Genomic DNA, 21068 nt, shown 5'->3' on the forward strand with positions numbered 1-21068 from the left:
TGTTCAGGACGTGCTTACAGAAGCATGCTGCGTGAGCTGCCGTTTGCCTATTGGGCGATATGTCCTTACTCGCGAGTGTACTTAAAGTGAGTGTCCTTAAAGCGGGGTATGCCTGTAGTCTATTATAATCTCCTAAACTCTACGGAGCGTCGTAGCGACAAAATTTGGAAGCCAGTGAAATTTGATTTTGGGAGAGACAGTCGCCACATGTGACTGTCTCTACACCAATCACAGAGTGCCTACTGCCCGCCCCCTTCGTGATGTCACTGGCCTTGTCGCCAGCGACATCGCTCAAAACTAAAGTGCAACTTTCGCCAGTGGCAACGGGTGACATCATTGGTCTCGTCGCTAGCACTATAAACGCGGCCAAAGGCCGCGCTTATAGTGCCGGCGACAGCGACGTCGCTTCAAAAGAAGTGTATTGAAGCCGTCGCGTGCGCTTATAGTAGGAGCGACGGCACGACGGATTGGTCGCGATCGCTGGAAGTCACTTCAATTTGATTTTTCCAGCGACCGCAGCGTGACGTCAGCGACGCCGGCACTATAAGCGCGGCCTAAGTTAGAAAGCAGGGGCACACCTTACCCCCTAATACCAATACACTGCAGCCATTGTTCTTCCTGCGCTGATGGAGTGCATCATTCTGCTGAAAATAGCCTGTGCCAGGGGCGGCCAACTCCAGTCCTCAAGGGCCACCAACAAGTCAGGTTTTCAAGATATCCCTGCTTCAGCACAGGTGACTCAATCAGTGGCTCAGTCTGAGCCACCTGTGCTGAAGCAGGGATATTCTGAAAACCTGACCTCTTGGTGGCCCTTGAGGACTGGAGTTGGCCACTCCTGTAATTGAAGGGAAAGGGTACCCCTACTTTTTTGTATTTTCATAAACCTCTCTCTATTTTTACAGTCGAAATACTGTACAAACCTTTGTAAACTAAGGTCAAAACAAAAAGAGTTTCGTCCCAACTGAGGATCCCTCTTTGTTTGTATTTTATAAAAAATATGTTAGCAATAATATCTATCACCTGGACACTAACGATTTTTTCAAACATGAAAAGACAAAGAACAATATGTCCATCAATATATTGCACATAGAGGATTTCACTCACATTTCTCTGTTATTGCCGCTTCTCTGAAAAATTAAAGCAGACAAAATACCAAGTCATTGTGAGAAAAACATGTAACATACCATAGAACGGTTTAAAAATATATATAGAGTTAGGTTGGGGTTCCTTACAATGTATCTGATCTCAGACACGCTATTAGAGATAGTTGGGGTTCCTTATAATGCATCTGATCTCACACGCGCTATTAGAGAGGGTTGGGGTTCCTTACAATGTATCTGATCTCAGACACGCTATTAGAGATAGTTGGGGTTCCTTATAATGCATCTGATCTCACACGCGCTATTAGAGAGGGTTGGGGTTCCTTACAATGCATCTGATCTCAGACGCGCTATTGGAGAGGGTTGGGGTTCCTTACAATGCATCTGATCTCAGACACACTATTAGAGATAGTTGGGGTTCCTTATAATGCATCTGATCTCACACGCGCTATTAGAGAGGGTTGGGGTTCCTTACAATGCATCTGATCTCAGACGCGCTATTGGAGAGGGTTGGGGTTCCTTACACTGCATCTGATCTCAGACGCGCTATTAGAGAGGGTTGGGGTTCCTTATAATGCATCTGATCTTACACGCGCTATTAGAGAGGGTTGGGGTTCCTTACAATGCATCTGATCTCAGACGCGCTATTAGAGAGGGTTGGGGTTCCTTATAATGCATCTGATCTCAGACGCGCTATTAGAGAGTGTTGGGGTTCATTACAATGCATCTGATCTCAGACGCGCTATTAGAGAGGGTTGGGGATCCTTACAATGCATCTGATCTCAGACGCGCTATTAGAGAGGGTTGGAGTTCCTCAAAATGCTACAATATAATTATTGGGTGCCTTAACCACATTTTTTTTTAAACCACTGATATAATGCCTTACAAAAATGCTGAGTGCATGTTATACAGTATTCACACACCACAAAGTCAAAACTACCAGAATTAAACCTCAACAGAAAGGAAAAATAAACACACATTAAAACGTACTTAAGTTTGTGATGGTCAGCCATTGCATCATCAAAAGCTGCAATTCAATAGAAAGGAGAAATATGACATTTGCTGATTTGCTGATGGTAATAGATTAATAAGGCATCAAAGCACTGCTTATGGGCCAATATCCACACATGGGTTAAAGTGTTGCAAAGGATTATGGGTGACGTCAGATGGATGGCTTCCTCAGCTTTAAAATACAACATCATTGGTATTACAATGTGTTTTTAATTTGTAATGGAATGAACCCCTTTCTCATTCAATGTGGGATCTTTAACAGGTTTGTGATATTGCAGAATATGAAAAGCAAGGTGGAGCCCTGTTGAATTTTTTGAAGTAGGTCTTCTCTATTTCCAAACCTTACAGCCCCCCCAAAAAAAGAGCCATTTTCTATTTTAAAACAATGCCATGTAAAACTATATCCAAGATGCTGATATACTGCAGGTATCTTGAAATAGCGAAGTACGGAAAGAAAAATAACTGTCTGGGATATAACGATGGGAGAGGAACCTTCCAAGACTAATATCTTGACAACCATATTTGTAAGCTAACAGTTTCAAGAGAGAGAAGAAGACTAAGACCGTTTTTGGAGACGAGGTATAGGGGGGTTGAACATTTTGCAAAGATAGAGTTTATTAAAAGTCCAAGTCAAACACTGTTCTGGGTGTAGATCAAGAGAGAAGCCACAGGTATAATGTAAGATGAAGAGGCAGAGATGCTTAGGATAAGAAACATTAAAGGGAGACTAAACTTTCTGGTGCTTAGATAAATCTATCTCACGTCACCCAAGCTCTAAATCTGTGTCTATGGTAATGGTGTAATTACCACTCACTGGTTGTTAATAAATGCATATATATATATATATATTGCAGTGTGTGTGCTTGTGTGCCGAAAAGTAGAACTTACACTTCTTGTAGCACCCCTATTTAGGGGGCCCATAATTGTCCTGGCAAACACCGTGACAAATGTCACGCATGCGCGGTAGGCGAGCGCATGTGCAAAGAGTGCCGATCGTGCATGCGCAGTTGGCAAGCACTCTTCGTGCATGCGTTCGCCAACTGCTCCTGCGTGACATTTGTCCCGTTTTGTGCCGGGACAGATATGGTGATCGGAATTTGCCCATGGTGTTTGCAGTCATGCATGAGCGAGCGGCAAGTGCTGATCGCACATGCGCCCGAGCAGCCGCCAAGTGCCAATTGGCACTTGCCGGCTGCACATGCGCGGTCAGTGGGATAGAAAACCGGGACAGCACCCCAAAAAGTCGGGATAGAGGCCTAAAATCCAGGACATATGGTCGCCCTATCCATATTACAAAGACCCTTATTTAGGTTGATCATATTTGTCCCGGTTTTTGTCCCGCATGCACAATCGGCAAGTGCCGATCGTGCTTGTGCACGAGCAGCTGGAGAGTGCTCGCCAGGGGGATACCAAACAGAGACAGCTCCCGCCGAAAAAGTCAGGACAGAGCTCAAAAAGACTGGGACTGTCCCGGCTAAACTGAGACATCTGGTTACCCTACCCTTATCCAATACGCTGGGAAGATGCTTGCCCGTGCTAGAGAAGACTCATTTGAATGGAGCTGTGTTCTCCAGCACTGGGAAGTGGCTTCACTGTATGTTGAAGATGATACATTTACTCTGGGAAGACTAATTCTTCCTATTTAATCTATACATCCACCTAATTATTGTACTGACAAGTTAGAGGGAACATAAGCACTTGTTTTACCTTTCCCGCTCAGGTCAACAGACCGTCTGTGAATGTCTTTGCCGTCAAACAATTCCAGGGTATATTGGCCTTTGTCAGCCTCTGTAGGGCTGATTATATGAAGCCAGACCTGGTTCATTGTGCTTCCTGATTTCACTCTCTCCGTACTGGCCAGCTTCTTGCTTCTAGAAAAATGAGCATGAACCCAGTGGTTACCAATCTTTTTAATCTGGGTCCCACACAACCATTCATTTTGCATGTACACCCTTGTTCTTTATTCAGTGTGCAAAGAAAGATGTCCAAGATTTGAGGGATGGAACAAAAAAACCCCCAATGTAACAGAATAAATATTCCACATGGTGGAATATATTTATGACGCTCTGCCTCTGTCTACATCATTGGTTTCCAACCTTTATTACACTGTCCTCCCCCTGCTAGAGAATATTTGTTCAGCGACTCCCTAATGAATAAATCTTATTGCCGACTCATCAGACTATCGCTAACAAAACTGTGTGACCGATCCCAGGTAGTAGAGTGTACTGAGCCTGTGGGGGGGAACACACGCTTATTAAAGCCCCAAACTACACCTCAGTGTGTGCAGGCAGCATGGGGGAGAGGGGGGGGGGAGGGTAGAGCTGTCACTGTGGGAGCTTCCAAACTCACCCCCCACAATGACTTACTACTGTGGATGCAAAGCATTGTGGGGAGCGACTCTGGAAGCTCCTGTTGTAATTGGCAGTTATATAGTTATACACTACGGTGCAGTTTGGGGCCTTACTAAGTGTGCCATTCCCATACGGGCTCAGGAACCCACTAAACTGCCTTGGAGACGCCATTACAGATTTTTGGGGTCAAACCCCTCGGACACACCTCACGTACCCCTAGGAGTTCCCAAACCCCCCTATTGGGAATCACTGGTCTACATCATAGAATGCATCAAGATCAGACTAACAGACCTGAACATTACAACTTAAAGGAAAGAAGGGTGAGGGAGGGTATGACAAAAAATATTCACATATTTCAAGGGTTTTAGCAAGGTGCAGGAGGGAAGTATATTTCAGAGAGAGAGAGAGAAGGGCTAGAACAAGAGGTCACGCTCTGACGCTGGAGGCTCATGGGAAATGTGAGGGATTACTGCTTCACAAAAAGGGTGGTGGATTTGTGGAATAGACCCCAGCAGAGGTGGTAGAGGCTAATACAACAAGGGAAGTCAATACTGCTTTGCAAATATATAATGGCATCCTATACATACAGTATATGAAAGAAAGCCAAGGATCAAATCGAGTCAGTAGTCTCACAACAAATGGAAAAATGGGCAGCCTAGGTGAGCCAAGGGGTTCTGTTCTGCCATCAAATTCTGCTTCTATTTATCCCTCGTCCTGCTTTTTCTTTGTCACGTCCTGCACCTTCCCAGTGTCTGTGACCCACCTGTCATTCTGCATTAAAATGGCAATCTAAGCGGGCAATCTTTTAACATAGGATTGAAGCCAGGGGGTCTCCGGAGCTGAACCCCGCTAATCTCAGCTCCGGGGACCCCCTGCTTCTGGAGATACAGACCCTCCGCAGGGCTAGAAGGGTTCAACGTAATGGGCTCTTTTCTGTGGACCAATAGGAAGGCGTGACGTCATCCATTGCGGCTTCCTATTGGCCCACGGGATGCAGGTTCTTTAAAAGCACGGAGATACCGAACACCCGCTTTGGAAGTCTGTATCTCTGGAAGCAGGGGGTCCCCAGAGCTGAAATTAAATGGCGTACAGTTCCGGAGACCCCCCTGCTTCCAGCCTATGTTAAAAAAGTTTTTTTTTTTTTTTAAATATGCTTGCTTGGATTGCTCCTTTAATCAAGAACTATAGAAGAATTGCAGATGTACATAGAGTAAGAGTAACATACTTGTGGTGCCAGGTTGGGTTCATAAGGTCAGTGAAATATTTCACATCGCTGTATATCTTGATTCCTTCCGCAGTGCCTTGGATTTTCAATGGGGAGGCAGAAAGGGCTGGTGGGAAGGAAGCATGGAAATAACACGTTAACCGCAACAAGGCCGGGGGGGAAAACACAAACCATACATTTAGATGGGGCTGATCCATGGGGCACTTTATGGCTTATTGAAATGAGTAAGTAAGGAATGCCTAGAAGAAAGTGCCTCAATGATGAAATAAATGTGGGATTTGAAAGGATAAAATAATTATTAAAATCCACGCACACAGTGCATGTTAGCCAAGAATGACTTGTCCTTCTCCTTTCCTCCTATGCGTTTCGCTAGCTTCTTCAGAGCTGTAAGGTCTGTTATGAGTGAATAATCAACCTGCTGAATTACGATATTTTTCCTTATATTACTTTACCTATACATTTTAATCTTTTTTATTGGTATACTTTTGATTTTAACACCATTAACTGTGATTCTAATAGCCACAAGAGTTTTCTCTGATCACACAGCGTGGGTTGTTTTCTTTCTATTGAGATGAGTAGGCTGTTAAATGTCTTCTGGCATGGGAAGGAGTTTTATGGAATAACACCACTCAGTAAATATGGACCATAACCTTCTTTAAAATGAATTCCACTTTCCATACAAAGGAAATGAACTTTAAGTGAGAAAGCAAACAGCAGTGATGCTCAGGGCCTTTAAATAAAATAGTGGTGGTACTTTGTGTTGTAAATAAAAAAAAGGGTGTGTGTGCCGAACACGCGCATTTTAAGTGAAACTTCTTTGTCTTTTGTCACTGTTTTGTCACAGAAATTGTGCTTAGGATGGTGATGTTTTCAGTGAAAAATCAAAACACAATTTCAGTGACAAAACGCAAAGAAGTTTGACCTAGAACGTGTGTGCTCGGCCCACACACCCTGTTTTAGCTATTTGCATTTCTATATTTATACTAACTGAATTCCTTGTGTGTCTCTGTGTGTGTGTGTGTGTGTATCTGTATGTGTGTGTCTCTGTGTGTGTGTGTGTCACCCTATGCTGCTGCTGTGGTCCTCTGCGCCATGTGCTGGAGACCTCGCGCGTGCGCGCCGTGTGTAGGAGGCCTCTGTGCACGCGCGTCGTGTGCGCCATGCGCAGGAGACCTCTGGCGTATGCGGGCCATGCGCGCCGGAGGACTCTGTGCATGCGCCATGCCCGCTGAAGGAGTCTGCGGATGCGCCCCATGCGCGGGAGGCCACTGCGCATTTGCGCCGAGCTGCCAGCAGAGCCGACGGCCTCTTCTGTCAGCAGTGACATCACTTCCGGGAGTGCACTTCTGTCACCAACAAGGCAAATTACTCCAAAAGAAATTGTCATATGGTAGGTGCCAGCATAGAAGTTTCACTTCAAAAAGTAGTGGTACTGCGAGTATGTAGACAAACAAGCAGTACCATCACAAACATCTGAAACCGTGTCATCTTTGTAATGTAGAAAATAGTTGAACACCTCGCTCATAGCCCCACATAGAGGTATGTGCGTGCCGCCTGGGAAAACGTAAAGTAATAGCTAGATAAGTGTACTTCATAGACAAAGTGCACAGAAGGATCCCTATTAGTGGCGCACTGCAAACCTATACAAATAAATAACAAGGTCAGATACCAACTAAATGTGTAACAGTCAAAAATACATTTTATTTATATCCTAATGCTAATACTAAAAATAGATATAAATCCAGAGAAACAGGGTGTATATCTATACACTAAGTCCCTCTCTGTCTAAGTTCATACATGGTAGATAATAGATACCAGTGGTCTAAACAGAGCTGTGTTTGTGGAAGTAGATACCATAGATTAGAGAATAATATCACCAGTAGTCGGCTCTATATCTTCTATCCAGGTATGCACTAGCCTAAGTGATAGTTCAGCACACAGTGTGGCTCACAGTGAGATTGGTTCCTTTATTGGACCCCAATACCTCCTACAAGGGTAAGTGATTTAAATTTTCAAAGTCAAAGCTACTGCATAGTAGCATGAAGAGGAGTGACTTGGCAGTTTATATAACAGTATGGAGCATATCCTCTGTTTATAACGAGGTCGTGCACTTAAAAAAAGCAATATATTATTGCCTACTGCAAGTTAAGTGCTATGTAGTTTAAGGCGCATGCGCATGATATTTCGTGTGCAATATCTTATGCAGCTGTTTGTTGATTTCCTTTATTGGACCCCAATAGTTGCTACAAGGGTAAGTGGTTTTAATTTTCCAAGTCAAGGCTATTGCATAGTAGCATGAAAAAAAGTGATTTGGCAGTGTATACAACAGTATAGAGCATGTCCCCTGTTTTAATGAGATCGTGCACATGAAAGAGGCAATATTTTATTGCCTACTGCAAATCGAGTGCTATGTAGTTTACTGCGCATGCGCATGATATTTCGTGTGCAATATCTTATGCAGCTGTTTGTTGATTCCCTGATATCGTTTGAAGAGGGAAAGGGGGAATATGCTGTGTGCTGAACTATCACTTAGGCTAGTGCATACCTGGATAGAAAATATAGAGCCCACTACTGGTGATATTATTCTCTAATCTATGGTCTACTTCCACAAACACAGTTCTGTTTAGACCAGTGGTATCTAGTATCTATCATGTATGAACTTAGACAGAGAGGGACTTAGTGTATAGATATACACCCTCTTTCTCTGGATTTATATCTATTTTTAGTATTAGCATTAGGATATAAATAAAATGTATTTTTGACTGTTACACATTTAGTTGGTATCTGACCTTGTTATTTATTTGTATAGGTTTGCAGTGCTCCACTAATAGGGATCTTTTTGTGCACTTTGTCTATGAAGTACACTTATCTAGTTATTATCTTTGTAATGCATAAACATCTGTATTATCTCCGTATCCTATTTCTACAGAGCTCCCAATGTCATTGGATCCATGTAATTATTGCACCTGTGGAAGGGAGATCCCCAAACGTTGTGCGTTTGCAACCTGCAAATAAACCACTTTATTCTGCTATAATGTTCAGCATAAGACTTTATTAGAACAGTGCAGCAAGAAGATATCCAGCTCCTTGTGGATCCAAGTAAACAGAAATATACACTATGCTTACATAGCGGGATCATTTATCACAACCGGGGCGGCAAAGCCGAGCCATAAATATCTCACCGGATTTATCACAGAAGAATCGGAATGTTTTTCCTGAGTAAACTTGACTCTTTAGACCACTATCCTAACAAACTCATTAGCTTTTACTCTATTTAACGCCTTTGTTTGTCTGAGCAAAGAAGTTGATGGGCCTTTAATTTGGTACCTGCGCTGATCTGGAGATCTGTACTGCTGCGCTATAATTTCAGCTATGTAGGACCCTAATGTGGCCCCATAAAAAGTTATGACAACCTTCAATGAATCTACATTTCTCCCGGACCAATACAGGTGTTGAATCTTTGGATTGATCAATGTCTCATGTGAATGACTTACCGCTGATTCTGCAAAGCTCTTTCATAATGTCATCAAACCCTAAAATAAAAGATACATGTTTACCAGTGGGGGTCTGTTTTAAGAGGCAAGGGATTGCAAGGGCTTAACAGGTCAGGATAAAGGGGGATGAGGGGGGGGGGAGAGAAAGGAGGGTAAAGGAGGGAGAAAGAGTGGCCGGGGAAAAGGAGGGGAGGGCCAGAGAGGGAGAGAGAGAGATGGGGTGATAGAGGGAGAGTGGGGGAGAGTGAAAGAGGGAGGGAGAGAGAAAGAGGGGGAGAGAGAAAGAGGGGGTGAGAGGGAGAGAGAGCGAGAGGGGGATGAGAGAAGGGAGAGAGAGAGGGGTGGAGGGAGGGGGAGAAAGGGGGGTGAGGGAGGGGGGAAGAGGCAGACGTGGGGAGGAAGGGGGAGAGAGAGAGAAAGAGAGAGGTAAGAGAGAAAGAAAGAGGGGGGGAAAGAGGGAGAGGGAGACATAAAGAGGGGGGCAGAGAGGGAGACAGAAAGAGAGGGAGAGAGAGAAAGATGGGGGTGATAGAGGGAGAGAGGGAAGCGAGATGGGGAGAAAGAAAGAGAGGAAGAGAAAAAGAGGTGGGGGAAAGAAAGAGCAGGGTGAGAAAGAGGGGGGGGGGGAGGGAGGGAGGGGAGAGAGGGAGGAAGGGGGAGAGAGAGGGAGGGGAAGGGGGAGATACGGAGGGTGAGAGTGATGGTAGGGGGAGAGGGAGGGAGAGAGGGGGAGAGAGTCGGAGAGAGAACGAGGGGTGGGAGAGAGAAACACAGTTGGGGGAGGAAGAGGAGGATAAAGAAGGGTCGGGGGAGAAAGATGGGGGGAGGGAGATGTGGGGGGAGAGGGAGACCAAAACAAATTGGGACATAGAAATAAATTACAGGGCTGGAGAGAGAAAAGGATGGAAAAGGGCACAGATCCAGAAAGAGAGAGTGAGAGAGGGGTGAACGTGTGCGTGGTGGGGGTGGCGGTGGGGGTGGGTGGCCGGGATGGTTAATTTGCATAGTAAAACATAGCATAATTCTGTCCTTCAGACATTTTCTTGAGACATGTTTTCCTACCTTCTTTGCTTAGGTCAAGAACACTGGTGTCCTCTCCTCTGTTATCCTTAACCACAGCCTTGTAATGTCCCTTATCCTCATTACTGAACTATTGAGACAATAATAGAAAGCAATGAAGACAGTGAAGATCTGCAGTTGTTGAGTAAGTCTTCCTTATTGTCACTGTAATGGCAAGAACACCGATACTGAGCATTTATCTCCATTACTTTTGTCTTGTAGGATCTTCATCAATATTCCATTTCTCCAGGCAGAGGAAGGGGCTTGCCATTGGCCGATCCTGGATATGGAGACCCACCTGTGGTCTAGGACAACTTCCAGGTTTGAGTGGGCAGCCTCCCTTCAGCCACCAGAACAGTTGTCCCATGCTGCCCCTCCCACCCCCCTAAAAACGGTCTTGGACTGACCTAACAGGGCGTCCAAGGAGATCTTCATTGGACACGGCAATAGGTGGACCTTCAAAAGGTCCAAACTGACCAAAGAATCACTGGGACTTTTGAAATATTGGGTAGACTCGGGAGATGTGTATGGATCTGTGTGTGTATCCGAGTCAGTAGTGTATGTATAAATGCGTGAATGTACTGCATGAGGATTAAGCTACAGTATGCATGTGGAATGGACTTCAACTTGTATTCATTGATATTAGCCCTACTTGTAGTGCGGAGGCAGTCAGAGGACACATCAGTACGTGACTCAGTGAGTAAAAGACACTGACTCTGTAAACAATGACATCTGAGTTTCAATCAGGGGAACCTGGTTCAATTCCCGGTGTCAGCTCCTTGTGACCTTAGGTGAGTCACTTTATCTCCCTGTGCCTCAGCAACAACAACATAGATTGTAAAATCACCTGGGCAGGGACTGTGTCTGTAACATTCCTATGTGCTGCGTACCCGCGCTATACTGTGACATTCCTGTGTGCTGCGTACCGCGCGCTGTACTGTAACATTCCTGTGTGCTGCGTACCGCACGCTGTACTGTAACATTCCTATGTGCTGCGTACCCGCGCTGTACTGTAACATTCCTATGTGCTGCGTACCCGCGCTGTACTGTAACATTCCTATGTGCTGCGTACCCGCGCTGTACTGTAACATTCCTATGTGCTGCGTACCCGCGCTGTACTGTAACATTCCTATGTGCTGCGTACCGCGCGCTGTACTGTAACATTCCTATGTGCTGCGTACCCGCGCTATACTGTAACATTCCTATGTGCTGCGTACCGCGCGCTGTACTGTAACATTCCTATGTGCTGCGTACCGCGCGCTGTACTGTAACATTCCTATGTGCTGCGTACCCGCGCTATACTGTAACAGTCCTATGTGCTGCGTACTCGCGCTATACTGTAACATTCCTATGTGCTGCGTACCCGCGCTGTACTGTAACATTCCTATGTGCTGCGTACCCGCGCTGTACTGTAACATTCCTATGTGCTGCGTACCCGCGCTATACTGTAACATTCCTATGTGCTGCGTACCCGCGCTGTACTGTAACATTCCTATGTGCTGCGTACCCGCGCTGTACTGTAACATTCCTATGTGCTGCGTACCCGCGCTGTACTGTAACATTCCTATGTGCTGCGTACCCGCGCTGTACTGTAACATTCCTATGTGCTGCGTACCGTGCGCTGTACTGTAACATTCCTATGTGCTGCGTACCCGCGCTGTACTGTAACATTCCTATGTGCTGCGTACCCGCGCTGTACTGTAACATTCCTATGTGCTGCGTACCGCGCGCTGTACTGTAACATTCCTATGTGCTGCGTACCCCGCGCTGTACTGTAACATTCCTATGTGCTGCGTACCCGCGCTGTACTGTAACATTCCTATGTGCTGCGTACCGCGCGCTGTACTGTAACATTCCTATGTGCTGCGTACCCGCGCTGTACTGTAACATTCCTATGTGCTGCGTACCGCGCGCTGTACTGTAACATTCCTATGTGCTGCGTACCGCGCGCTGTACTGTAACATTCCTATGTGCTGCGTACCCCGCGCTGTACTGTAACATTCCTATGTGCTGCGTACCCGCGCTGTACTGTAACATTCCTATGTGCTGCGTACCCGCGCTGTACTGTAACATTCCTATGTGCTGCGTACCCGCGCTGTACTGTAACATTCCTATGTGCTGCGTACCGCGCGCTATACTGTAACATTCCTATGTGCTGCGTACCGTGCGCTGTACTGTAACATTCCTATGTGCTGCGTTCCGCGCGCTGTACTGTAACTTTCCTATGTGCTGCGTACCCGCGCTATACTGTAACATTCCTATGTGCTGCGTACCGCGCGCTGTACTGTAACATTCCTGTGTGCTGCGTACCCGCGCTGTACTGTAACATTCCTATGTGCTGCGTACCGCGCGCTGTACTGTAACATTCCTATGTGCTGCGTACCGCGCGCTGTACTGTAACATTCCTATGTGCTGCGTACCCGCGCTATACTGTAACATTCCTATGTGCTGCGTACCCGCGCTATACTGTAACATTCCTATGTGCTGCGTACCCGCGCTATACTGTAACATTCCTATGTGCTGCGTACCCGCGCTGTACTGTAACATTCCTATGTGCTGCGTACCCGCGCTATACTGTAACATTCCTATGTGCTGCGTACCCGCGCTGTACTGTAACATTCCTATGTGCTGCGTACCGCGCTATACTGTAACATTCCTATGTGCTGCGTACCCGCGCTATACTGTAACATTCCTATGTGCTGCGTACCGCGCGCTGTACTGTAACATTCCTATGTGCTGCGTACCGCGCGCTGTACTGTAACATTCCTATGTGCTGCGTACCCGCGCTATACTGTAACATTCCTATGTGCTGCGTACCGCGCGCTGTACTGTAACATTCCTATGTGCTGCGTACCCGCGCTATACTGTAACATTCCTATGTGCTGCGTACCCGCGCTATACTGTAACATTCCTATGTGCTGCGTACCCGCGCGCTATACTGTAACATTCCTATGTGCTGCGTACCGCGCGCTGTACTGTAACATTCCTATGTGCTGCGTACCCGCGCTGTACTGTAACATTCCTATGTGCTGCGTACCCCGCGCTGTACTGTAACATTCCTATGTGCTGCGTACCCGCGCTGTACTGTAACATTCCTATGTGCTGCGTACCGCGCGCTATACTGTAACATTTCTATGTGCTGCGTACCGCGCGCTGTACTGTAACATTCCTATGTGCTGCGTACCCCGCGCTGTACTGTAACATTCCTATGTGCTGAGTACCCGCGCTGTACTGTAACATTCCTATGTGCTGCGTACCGCGCGCTATACTGTAACATTTCTATGTGCTGCGTACCGCGCGCTATACTGTAACATTCCTATGTGCTGCGTACCCGCGCTGTACTGTAACATTCCTATGTGCTGCGTACCCGCGCTGTACTGTAACATTCCTATGTTCTGCGCACCGCGCGCTGTACTGTAACATTCCTATGTGCTGGGTACCCGCACTGTACTGTAACATTCCTATGTGCTGGGTACCGCGCGCTGTACTGTAACATTCCTATGTGCTGCGTACCGCGCGCTGTACTGTAACATTCCTATGTGCTGCGTACCGCGCGCTGTACTGTAACATTCCTATGTGCTGCGTACCGTGCGCTATACTGTAACATTCCTATGTGCTGCGTACCCGCGCTATACTGTAACATTCCTATGTGCTGCGTACCGCGCGCTGTACTGTAACATTCCTATGTGCTGTGTACCCGCGCTATACTGTAACATTCCTATGTGCTGCGTACCCGCGCTGTACTGTAACATTCCTATGTGCTGCGTACCGCGCGCTGTACTGTAACATTCCTATGTGCTGCGAACCGCGCTCTGTACTGTCATTGTGATGGGGTTGGAGTCAAAATTTGGAGAAAAGCGCTATATGAAATAACGTTGTTATTATTATAATTTTCTAAACCGTTACTGTCTCCATAGTAGCCAAATGCTGTGGTGTGTCTTTACGATCTTTTCTTAATCTCTTTTTTTTATAAAACTTTTTGTTAACTTGTGTATATTCCGTCAAACTGTTGAACTTTCTGTTTTGTTTAAACTAAATATGCTGCCATAACTAACCAAAGAGATAAAGGGGAAGAACAACAATCGCCAGAGAAGATTACAATTGATACATATCCGAGAAGAGTAATTTGTCATGTTTACACCAGACATGTTTTGCTTTTTGTTAGGGACACTGGATTCAAGCTACCTGCGCTTATGTGTTTGACTTAGATTGTAAGCTCTCCGGGATAGGGATTTCCTTTGCTATGGTCTGATTTTATATCTCTTTTGTAATGTGCGGAGTACACTGTGGGCGCTATATATTTAAAGATATACTGTACATACATTCATAATTACTGTACTAACCGTAGACAGAGCTAAGGTAACAATTTACCTGCTGCGTTGAGGACTGACAAACAGTCTTATCACCAAAAGACTTTAGATAACAATGGGCAAGACCCCTCCAAAGCTTTCTGTTTGCCGTGGATATGTTAAAAGCTTCAAAATTATTTAAAAATACTTTTACTTGCCCAAATATTATTAATATAACGGCGCCAACCAGCTGTATTAAAGGTATCACTAGTTCTTCGTTCACTTTCGTCCCAGGAGGGATTGTCCTGAGGGGCGATGGGAGCCAATTACCAAAGACAAGTTGTTTTAAGATAAGGGTGTTCACCCGCTTTTTTGGGACTGACCCTTTGCTCCCATAGTTCAGCGACATCGTGCGCTGTGCACGCACCTTCTCAATCACCAGACGTCCACTCCCGCTCTGGCCATCGTATTTCCCCTTTGAAAGGGGCTTGTTGTCCAGCGACCACTTGAAAATCGTCTCTTTCTTCGTATTCGTCACCTGGGGAGAAATGCGCTGTTCAAGGCCCCGGTGCTGAACCGTTCTGTAAAACGCCGATCTGTCACCCCGGCAGTGCCAGAGCAATGCATTTATTCCCGGGTAGCGTGTACACATGGTGTTCTGACATGGGAGGGGTGTACATGTCCTCTGGCTGCTCCCTTTTGTGTGCTGAACAGGAGATTGCGCAGACAAAGCCCCCATCTCCCCTCCCTCCTTGTTTTTTATTGTTTCTTACAGTGACAGGGTGAGCTAGAACAGGGGTGGCCAACTCCGGTCCTCAAGGGCCACCAACATGTCAGGTTTTCAGGATATCCCCGCTTCAGCACAGGTCGAAGACTGAGCCTCTGATTGAGCCACCTGTGCTGAAGCAGGGATATGCTGAAAACCTGACCTGTTGGTGGCCCTTGAGGACTGGAGTTGGCCGCCCCTGCGCTAGAGGTTCAATAAACACGTGAGTGACAACCACTTCCCTCACCACCCAATCAAAGGCCCAGATAAAAAGAACATTCTTCTTAATTCCCGGACAAATCTTCTTTAATGTCTGATTTACAGATGACTTACTGAAGACAAAGACGTTGCTACTGAAGGGATATAAAAATGTTCTTTTTCCTCAGGAAATTGATGACCTGTGAGTGCTCATTAACCAGAATCCCTGGCTGCAGTGGAAGCACTGCATGTTGGGAGATAATGGGGAAAGGCAGGGTTGTGAACCTGTTTGAGATGTGAATGTGCCCCCCCCCCTCCCAACAAACCAACAGTGATTGTACCTTTCCGCAGATGTTTAAAACGACGTACCTTACATGTTATAATAATTTCACAGTCTTCTGTGACCTTCCACTGCAGCTGTTCCAGAAAATGTGGCCCTGCCGTGGACACATTTGTGGCGGTTAGTGTAAATTTACTTTGAGATGTTTCTCTGAATGGGTTGCTGGCTCTATAGCTTCCTAACCTACAGTAGACTGGGCTACATAATCTGCTTAATGCTACAGAGGAGAGCGTTAGGGAGAGGTTATATGGAGAGATAGGAGGAGTTATAGTGAGAGGTTATATGGAGAGATAGGAGGAGTTATAGGGAGAGGTTATATGGAGAGATAGGAGGAGTTATAGGGAGAGATAGGAGGAGTTATAGAGAGATAGGAGGAGTTATAGGGAGCGGTTATATGGAGAGATAGGAGGAGTTATAGGGAGAGGTTATATGGAGAGATAGGAGGAGTTATAGGGAGAGGCTATATGGAGAGATAGGAGGAGTTATAGGGAGCGGTTATATGGAGGGATAGGAGGAGTTATAGGGAGAGGTTATATGGAGGGATAGGAGGAGTTATAGGGAGTGGTTATATGGAGAGATGGGGGGAGTTATAGGGAGAGGTTATATGGAGAGATAGGAGGAGTTATGGGGAGCGGTTATATGGAGAGATAGGAGGAGTTATGGGGAGAGGTTATATGGAGAGATAGGAGGAGTTATAGTGAGAGGTTATATGGAGAGATAGGAGGAGTTATAGGGAGAGGTTATATGGAGAGATAGGAGGAGTTATAGGGAGAGATAGGAGGAGTTATAGAGAGAGATAGGAGGAGTTATAGTGAGAGGTTATATGGAGAGATAGGAGGAGTTATAGGGAGAGGTTATATGGAGAGATAGGAGGAGTTATAGTGAGAGGTTATATGGAGAGATAGGAGGAGTTATAGGGAGAGGTTATATGGAGAGATAGGAGGAGTTATAGGGAGAGATAGGAGGAGTTATAGAGAGATAGGAGGAGTTATAGGGAGCGGTTATATGGAGAGATAGGAGGAGTTATAGGGAGAGGTTATATGGAGAGATAGGAGGAGTTATAGGGAGAGGTTATATGGAGAGATAGGAGGAGTTATAGGGAGAGGCTATATGGAGAGATAGGAGGAGTTATAGGGAGCGGTTATACAGTATGGAGGGATAGGAGGAGTTATAAGGAGAGGTTATATGGAGGGATAGGAGGAGTTATAGGGAGTGGTTATATGGAGAGGTGGGGGGAGTTATAGGGAGAGGTTATATGGAGAGATAGGAGGAGTTATGGGGAGCGGTTATATGGAGAGATAGGAGGAGTTATGGGGAGAGGTTATATGGAGAGATAGGAGGAGTTATGGGGAGAGGTTATATGGAGAGATAGGAGGAGTTATGGGGAGAGGTTATATGGAGAGATAGGAGGAGTTATAGGGAGAGGTTATATGGAGAGATAGGAGGAGTTATAGGGAGCGGTTATATGGAGAGATGGGGGGAGTTATAGGGAGAGGTTATATGGAGAGATAGGAGGAGTTATAGGGAGAGGTTATATGGAGAGATAGGAGGAGTTATAGGGAGCGGTTATATGGAGAGATGGGGGGAGTTATAGGGAGAGGTTATATGGAGAGATAGGAGGAGTTATGGGGAGAGGTTATATGGAGAGATAGGAGGAGTTATAGGGAGAGGTTATATGGAGAGATAGGAGGAGTTATAGGGAGAGGTTATATGGAGAGATAGGAGGAGTTATAGGGAGAGGTTATATGGAGAGATAGGAGGAGTTATAGGGAGAGGTTATATGGAGAGATAGGAGGAGTTATAGGGAGCGGTTATATGGAGAGATAGGAGGAGTTATAGGGAGCGGTTATATGGAGAGATAGGAGGAGTTATAGGGAGCGGTTATATGGAGAGATGGGGGGAGTTATAGGGAGCGGTTATATGGAGAGATAGGAGGAGTTATAGGGAGCGGTTATATGGAGAGATGGGGGGAGTTATAGGGAGCGGTTATATGGAGAGATAGGAGGAGTTATAGGGAGCGGTTATATGGAGAGATAGGAGGAGTTATAGGGAGCAATAGGAGGAGTTATAGGGAGACGTTATATGGAGAGATAGGAGGAGTTATAGGGAGCGGTTATATGGAGAGATAGGAGGAGTTATAGGGAGCGGTTATATGGAGAGATGGGAGGAGTTATAGGGAGCAATAGGAGGATTATGGGGAGCGATTATATGGGGCAATGGGAGGATTATAGGGAGCGGCTATATGGGGCAATGGGAGGATTATAGGGAGCGGCTATATGGGGCAATGGGAGGATTATAGGGAGCGGCTATATGGGGCAATGAGAGGATTATAGGGAGCGGCTATATGGGGCAATGAGAGGATTATAGAGAGAGGTTATATGGGGCAATGGGAGGATTATAGGGAGCAATTGGAGGAGTTAAGGAGGCGTTATGAGCTGCATATAAAAAAGGTATACTGTACATTGGCCTTTAAGATTGCATAAACAATTCTGCCTATCAGCTCAAAATAAAATAATAACAAGCTTTTCTCTGCCTATGTAGAATGTTACAATAACGGTCAATAAAACATAACATTTTTAGCACAACTATAGGCAAAAATGAATTATAGTTAAAAATATTGCACCACAACTCTGAATATCCTACCTTGTTTCTTTTTATACTGTTTTTTCTTCAAGTTAGACTCCGACAGAATTTCATCAAATTCTGTAAATAAGTCAATTACAATATTCTGTAAATATTTTAACAATTTGAATATTCTTACACAGAACTGCAGATTGTGATCTACATAGAGGAGAATTGCAATACAATACACGCAGAGCAGGCTGTACAGATACAAACACACAAACACACATAAATACATACACTGACACACACAGAGCAGGCTATACAGATGCATGCACATACATACATAAATACATAAATACATACACTGACACACGCAGAGCAGGCTGTACAGATGCACGCACATACATACATAAATACATACACTGACACACGCAGAGCAGGCTGTACAGATGCACGCACATACATACATAAATACATACACTGACACACGCAGAGCAGGCTGTACAGATGCACGCACATACAGTACATACATAAATACATACACTGACACACGCAGAGCAGGCTGTACAGATGCACGCACATACATACATAAATACATACACTGACACACGCAGAGCAGGCTGTACAGATGCACGCACATACATACATAAATACATACACTGACACACACAGAGCAGGCTGTACAGATGCACGCACATACATACATAAATACATACACTGACACACGCAGAGCAGGCTGTACAGATGCACGCACATACATACATAAATACATACACTGACACACACAGAGCAGGCTGTACAGATGCACGCACATACATACATAAATACATACACTGACACACGCAGAGCAGGCTGTACAGATGCACGCACATACATACATAAATACATACACTGACACACACAGAGCAGGCTGTACAGATGCACGCACATACATACATAAATACATACACTGACACACACAGAGCAGACCGAATCAGATACACAGATACATACACACATAACAGCCTGATTGATACACACAATGATACACTCAAAGCAGACTATCACAGATACACACATACATAGATACACCCAGAATGGACTGACTCAGATACACACATACTGTACATACACTGATACACACAGAGGAAACTGACTCAGATACATATATACACTGATACACACAGAGCAGACCGAATCAGATTGATACACACACAGAACAGACTGATCAGCTACGCACACACATACACCACTAGACTGACTTTCCTTACAGCCGCACTCACACCGAGGCTCACATGAAAGATTCGGCCAGTCTCTCGAGTCTATCCAAGGATTTGTGTCTCCCTGTTATTCCGGCCAAGGAGCGTCTTGCCGTGCACCCAATGCCGTGACCCATCGAGGATTTCTCCCGGTACCCAGTGGGCCAGGCCCATCCTGGACTGCACTACATCCAAGGCTGAGATTATAGTGCTCGCGACGGAGCACGGCGAGGACAACAGACCTCTTCCCTATGGGGCCGCCCATAGTGCGCGCGACCACGCTAGTGATGCAGAGCGACCGCAGGGCAGATTTTTTTAAAAGACCAATTATTTTGTCTTTTCGCGTTCACTTCATGGCTGCGTCACGGGAGTGGTTCAGCCAACGAGGGCGAACCAGCCTGGTGACGCGTCCACCACGCCTCTCCATCGCCGCAGCCATCAGTGCAGGGATCGCTCGAGCAATAGGCGTGCACGACGCCATGTGCTCCGTCACACGCCAACTATAATCTCAGCCTAAAGCCGCGTTTATAGTCCCGGCGACGTCGCGTCAAAACAAATGTAGTGAATCCGGCGCGTGCGCTTATAGTAGGAGCGACATGACGGCGCGACAGAGCGATGGCTTGGTCGCAATTGCTAGAAGTAAATTACACTTGATTTTTCAGCGGCCGCAGCGTGACGTCAGCATCGCCGTCGCCGTAGCAAGGACTATAAGTGCGGCCTAAGAAATCTGATTAACAAGACTCGTATATTTCATGCTGCCACAAGCAGAAAGCAAATCAGCACGTCTCTTGGCCTGGAAACACAGGTACCATGTGGTTCTGAGACATAGACCTCTAGTCCTAAATATTGTTTATTACCCCAGATCGTAAGATCGTAGCAGCTACACCGAGAATTAGATTAGCAGTTGCGAGGGTTCCCGCCCCTGTCCCCACACCCTTCCCCTCCCTTGGTTCGGGTCAGAGACATAGACACAGCACCGACGTACTTTCCCCGGTAAGAATCAGGCTGAACTGGTTGGCGGCTTTCCCATCTTCCACCTTGGCTGTGTACGTTCCTCTGTCTTCCTCACCAAAGTCCGGCTTTATGATCTCAATGAGACCGCTCGGCTTGTCAAAGTTTATCTTCCGTTTCTGCGAGGGACACAATATATAAAAAGTGAGCTCTCGTCACGGCGCGCTAAGCAGCGGTCCAGGTGCGCTTCAAAGAAGTGGTCCTGATTCTGATTTTAAAAAAAAAGATCTATATTTATTTAGTTCACATGGGGGCAAATCTCTTTGGAAGCTCTGAGGCAGGGGGGCGCAAACATTTTTCCCTGTGTCCCCCTGCCGGCAGTACCCCTCTCTCCACGCCCCCCCCCTCCACCCTCGCTTACCTCAGCTCCGACATCATGATTACACGTTGGCATAGCAACGTGACGGCACATGACCTCACG

At 46.0% G+C, this 21068-nt stretch overlaps 1 protein-coding gene across 4 annotated transcripts in view; it reads right to left on the minus strand.

Moving 5' to 3' along the window:
* Nucleotides 1-21068, minus strand: part of MYOM3 (myomesin 3) — a 102360-nt gene that overhangs the window by 9959 nt on the left and 71333 nt on the right. For all 4 annotated transcript variants that reach the window (XM_075603699.1, XM_075603701.1, XM_075603700.1 and 1 more), the window contains 10 exons: nt 20622-20766; nt 18477-18536; nt 15863-15930; nt 14957-15067; nt 10244-10331; nt 9182-9220; nt 5688-5793; nt 3819-3982; nt 2091-2127; nt 1105-1127 (listed from right to left, as the gene is read on the minus strand). In XM_075603699.1, the coding sequence (XP_075459814.1) occupies nt 1105-1127; nt 2091-2127; nt 3819-3982; nt 5688-5793; nt 9182-9220; nt 10244-10331; nt 14957-15067; nt 15863-15930; nt 18477-18536; nt 20622-20766 (841 nt within the window). The remainder of the gene's footprint in view (nt 1-1104; nt 1128-2090; nt 2128-3818; nt 3983-5687; nt 5794-9181; nt 9221-10243; nt 10332-14956; nt 15068-15862; nt 15931-18476; nt 18537-20621; nt 20767-21068) is intronic.

This window comes from Ascaphus truei, chromosome 6 (genome assembly GCF_040206685.1).
Source record: "Ascaphus truei isolate aAscTru1 chromosome 6, aAscTru1.hap1, whole genome shotgun sequence".
Lineage (NCBI taxonomy): Eukaryota > Metazoa > Chordata > Amphibia > Anura > Ascaphidae > Ascaphus > Ascaphus truei.